The following is a 5,421-nucleotide window of genomic DNA, read 5'->3' as shown; positions in this document are numbered from 1 at the left end:
TGGTGCTGTGCTGGTGATGAGTGGTGCTGTGTTGGTGTTCACTGATTACCACCACAGCATAACTCAGCACCACAACAGTAGCACTTGTCACAACAACTGCATCACTGAGCCCCACCAATGCAACACGCAGCAACACATTATCACTCAGCACCCCCACAGTACCATTGAGCACCAACACAGCATCACTCTGCACCACCACAGCCGTATTTAGCACAACAACAGTCTCATTTATCCACACTACTGCAGTACTCCACAGCAAAAAAGCATGCTTTATACCTGTAATTGTGTGTGCTATGTTAAAATATGTGGTGAAAGCGTGCACTTACGGCCAGTGGTGTGTATGCCTGTTGAAAGCGTGCACTGATGGCTGTTGGTGTGTGTGTATGCCTTGTGAAACCGTGCATTGATAGCTGTTGGTGTGTGTGCCTGGTGAAAGCGTACATGTTCTGTTTGTGTGACGTTTGTCTGCTAAGTAATGCTGTTGTGGTGATGAGTGGTGCTGTGGTGGTGATGAGTGCTGCTGTGTCGTTATGTTATGTTATGTTAGGCTCATTTATTAAGCGCACAGATGCTCCAGCGAAGGAGCGTCCTGGCGCCCGACAAGGTAGCAACACAACACAACTGGACAGAACAGAGCAGGGAAAATTTAAGGAAACAAAAAAGTTTTTACTGCTCGACGGAAAGAAAGCAGATCCCTAAGGGCGCGAATCGCCGGGGGAAGGGATTTCCACAACACTGCGGCGCGAACTTGAAAAGAGCGGCCGCCTGCCCTGCAACGCTTAAAGCGGGGGACGACCGCAAGTTCTAGGTCGGAAGATCTTAAAGCCCGGACCGGAACATAGCGGGACAGAAGATTGGAAAGGATCATAGCAGGGGATCCCTTGAGAATTTTGTAGGCTACACAGAGGGTCTTGAACTGGATCCTTTGCGCAATCGGAAGCCAATGCAGCGTACGCAAGGTGTTAACAATTGGGCAAGATCTGGGTAGTCCCACAACAGCTCTCGCTGCGGCATTCTGGATGCGCTGCAGGCGGGTGGTTTCCGATTTATTTAATCCCGCTAGAAGGGAACTGGCGTAATCAAGCCTAGAGATCACGGTTGCTTGAATCACAAGTTGCCTGGTGGTGGCATCAAAAAATTTTAGTACAGGCCGTAGTCCACGCAAAATGCCAAAGCAGCAGGCCGCCGTGCGCTTGGTATGGCAGACAAAGGTGAGAGTTGGATCGAGCCATACCCCAAGGTTTTTTAACTCAGCGACCGGGGTTGCCGTAGGACCCAGATCCGACGGCCACCACCTGTCTCCCCAGAGTTCCGTTTGTTTGCCAAAGATCATGACCTCCGTCTTGCTTGCGTTCAGCTGGAGACAGTTGGAGGTCTTCCAGCTGGCGACCGCCCGAAGTCCTTTCTGGAATCTGGGGGTTCGTTGTAGAGTGATATTGTGTTGTTGATGAATGATGCTGTTGTGGTGGTGTGGAGTGATGCTGGTGTGTTGCCGAGTGATGTTAGTGTGGTGCTGAGTAATGCTGTTGTGGTGATGAGTGGTGGTGTGCTGGTGATGAGTGGTGCTGTGTTGGTGTTCACTGATTACCACCACAGCATAACTCAGCACCACAACAGTAGCACTTGTCACAACAACTGCATCACTGAGGCCCACCAATGCAACACGCAGCAACACAACATTATCACTCAGCACCCCCACAGGGATGTATGACGTTACTCCGCATACCGTTACAACTACCTACCATTACAACGCGACCATTACAACGCATACCATTACAACGCATAGCGCTTTGGGGTGCTGGATAGTGGTAAGTATAATTTACTATTCTAACTCCAGTCCCCGTGGACCCTAGGGAAGGTGTTGGATAGTAAATTATACCATTCCCTATCCTATAGCGCCCCCCAGCGCAATGCGTTGTAATGGTATGCGTTATAAAAGTCGCGTTGTAATGGTAGTGCGGAGTAACGAATGCGTTGTAACAGGTGCATACCCCCCCACAGTACCATTGAGCACCAACACAGCATCACTCTGCACCACCACAGCCGTATTTAGCACAACAACAGTCTCATTTATCCACACTACTGCAGTACTCCACAGCAAAAAAGCATGCTTTTATACCTGTAATTGTGAGTGCTATGTTAAAATATGTGGTGAAAGCGTGCACTTACGGCCGGTGGTGTGTATGCCTGTTGAAAGCGTGCACTAATGGCTGTTGGTGTGTGTGTATATCTGGTGAAAGCATCCACTGATGGCTGTTGGTGTGTGTGTGTATGCCTGGTGAAACGGTGCATTGATAGCTGTTGCTGTGTGTGCTGGTGATGAGTGGTCCTGTGTTGGTGTTCACTGATTACCACCACAGCATAACTCAGCACCACAACAGTAGCACTTCTCACAACTGCATCACTGAGCCTCACCAATGCAACACGCAGCAACACCACATTATCACTCTGCACCCTCACAGTACCACTGAGCACCAACACAGCATCACTCTGCATCACCACAGCCGTACTTGGCACAACACCCTCATAATTAAACACAACTGCACTACTGAACAGCAACAAAGCATGCTTTTATACCTGTTATTGTAGGTGCCACGTTGAAACATGTAGTGATGTCAGACAACTATTGTATAGTTAGTGTTTTGTTCGTGTGCTTTGCGAAATGTAGCTGCAACAGCTATTGTTATGTATGTTGTAGTTGTACATTTAAAAAGTTTTCTAAAAAATATACCCACCCCCAACGAAAATGACATTGCAAGTGGATATGTTCAAAATAGTATATTTATTTTTTTGAAACACAAAACAATATTTATTTATTGAACATTGTACAATTTATTTTTTATGATTGTTCATTATAAACTTCAATCTTCCTCAGACTTTTCTTTAACAATTTTAGTAATTTTGCCATTACAAAATATAACTTCACATATTTGAGGCAAATAGTGAATTAGTGCTTCACCAATGTCATCCACCTCTTCGTCCAACATAAACCACTGTATAAGTGTTTGATTTTGTACGTCCATTGATTGGTAAATATCGGTGTTGGTTATTTTGGTTGTTATAGTGCTCCAATCTCCGTTTGTGCTTTCCACTCCATATATTTCCACATCAATTGTTTCTTGTGGTGGCATTGTTACCTGTAGTAGTAAAGAAATACATAGTTAAATTTTTTTCCACCTAAATGTTACAGTGTGTGTCAGAGAGAGTGTTGTAGAGAGAGGCTGTTGTAGAGAGAGGCTGTTGTAGATAGAGGCTGTTGTAGATAGAGGCTGTTGTAGAGAGAGAGTGTTGTAGAGAGAGTGTTGTAGAGAGAGTGTTGTAGAGAGAGAGTGTTGTAGAGAGAGAGTGTTGTAGAGAGAGAGTGTTGTAGAGAGAGAGTGTTGTAGAGAGAGAGTGTTGTAGAGAGAGCGTGTTGTAGAGAGAGCGTGTTGTAGAGAGAGCGTGTTGTATAGAGAGCGTGTTGTAGAGAGAGGTTGTTGTAGAGAGAGGCTGTTGTAGAGAGAGGCTGTTGTAGATAGAGAGTGTTGTAGATAGAGAGTGTTGTAGATAAAGAGTGTTGTAGAGAGAGTGTGTTGTAGAGAGAGAGTGTTGTACAGAGAGCGTGTTGTAGAGAGAGAGTGTTGTAGAGAGAGAGTGTTGTAGAGAGAGCGTGTTGGAGAGAGAGCGTGTTGTAGAGAGAGGCTGTTGTAGAGAGAGGCTGTTGAAGAGAGAGGCTGTTGTAGAGAGAGGCTGTTGTAGAGAGAGAGTGTTGTAGAGAGAGAGTGTTGTAGAGAGAGAGTGTTGTAGAGAGAGAGTGTTGTAGAGAGAGCGTGTTGTAGAGAGAGCATGTTGTAGAGAGAGCGTGTTGTAGAGAGAGCGTGTTGTAGAGAGAGCGTGTTGTAGAAAGAGAGTCTTGTAGAGAGATAGTGTGTGCGAGAGAGTGTTGTAGAGAGATAGTGTGTGGGAGAGAGATAGTGTGTTGAATAGTTGAAGAGTGTGTTCTTGAAAGAGAGAGAGTGTGTGTGTGGAAGTGATAGAGTAAGGGGTGCGTGAGAGAGCGTGTGTTCCTTACTTTTAATTTGCTGTGCCTTGTCGTGTTCAATATTTTCTGTCCATTAAATTCATGTACTGTGACATGAGTTAACATCACATATTCTCCAATGTTTATTGAGAATAGAGTAGCTTCTCTCCATAATGTGACTTTGATGTTATCAGTGGATTCTTTTAAGGTAATACATTTTATGTCTGTATTTTGTCCATTGATGAGCACCTGTTTACTTTCCTCTTCCTAAAAAAAAATATTTGTGTTTAAAATTCAAAAGCACAGAAGTCAGACTTAATAATTGGTCAAGCATTGAAGACATAGTGATTAAGGGCTATTGCTCTTTTCAAATTAACGGCGTTGTTCCCAATCATGTTAAAAAAAGAAGAACTTTGATGTCTGAGTACGGCGCTCATCTTTAAACACCTAACAAATTAACATTTATCATTCCTGTGTGGATTTTTCACACCTATTTACACCCATTGTTAATTGTTAATATTTGGCTGCTGTACAGATCATTTATGATTGATAGAAAGCCTCAGAAAGATAACAGCATATCTAATGTGTTACAGAGACCATACACACAACTGCACCCACTCAAAAAGAAATAACATCTAAGCACCAAATAGTACACACACACACAAGCACACTGACAAAGGCAAAATAAATATTGGCAATGGCACAGACAACACCACACACACTAACTGACAACACAAGCAGCGAGACACACAGTACAAAACACCTCTACTTACTTCTGAAATGGTCCCACACACTGTCATAAGACTTCTCACAGTTGTACGCTTTATTTCTTTAAATGGAGAAGCAGATGGTGCAGGAGGCTGCAAAATGTTTTGAGCTTCTTGAATTAGGGATTGAGTTAGAGACATTGCAGGAAATTTTGTAACTTTGCTTTGCTTTGTTATCAGAATTGTGTTGTTTTTAATTATAAAATTGCGTATTAGTAGCCCACAGTTGTTTTGTGTCTGCTGATATAAACTTTCTTGGTAACACGTTGCTTTAATTGTACCAGTTTTATCTGCTAGAGCCAAATGAAATAGAACTTTATTTTCTTGTTTGGCGTTCTTGTAATTTGTTTTACTTGAGCACTTGATCACATTAACTCTGATGGGTTTTTCATAAGGTTTGTTGTCATTGGTGGTAATGTTAGCGATTTCTCAATAGTCAACCTCTGAAATAGAAATATATGTTACAAACAATGTTAAATACAAATCCATAGTGCTTTATGATCACTGTAATAGCATTCTAATGTACCATAATTTTGAAGTATATAATTGGTATATATATGATCTAAGATAGATTGGTAGTCTGTTGTGTAAGTGTCTATAAATTGTGTACATTGCAACTTTGTCTCAAAGAACCCAATTAGTTTGTTAGTTAGT

General features: G+C 42.9%; 1 protein-coding gene across 1 annotated transcript; it reads right to left on the bottom strand.

Moving 5' to 3' along the window:
• Nucleotides 1-2,837: 2,837 nt before the first annotated feature.
• Nucleotides 2,838-5,191, bottom strand: LOC144827589 (uncharacterized). The gene is made up of 2 exons (XM_078685841.1): nt 4,774-5,191; nt 2,838-3,137 (listed from the first exon to the last, which is right to left on the bottom strand). Exons 1-2 carry the CDS (start codon nt 4,906-4,908, stop codon nt 2,862-2,864), a joined length of 411 nt encoding a protein of 136 aa, XP_078541967.1. The 5' UTR covers nt 4,909-5,191; the 3' UTR covers nt 2,838-2,861.
• Nucleotides 5,192-5,421: the final 230 nt, after the last annotated feature.

Source organism: Lissotriton helveticus, chromosome 4_1, assembly GCF_964261635.1.
Source record: "Lissotriton helveticus chromosome 4_1, aLisHel1.1, whole genome shotgun sequence".
In the NCBI taxonomy this organism is placed as follows: domain Eukaryota; kingdom Metazoa; phylum Chordata; class Amphibia; order Caudata; family Salamandridae; genus Lissotriton; species Lissotriton helveticus.
The sequence above is the reverse complement of the archived record's forward strand: the minus strand, read 5'-3'. Positions and strand labels throughout refer to the sequence as shown.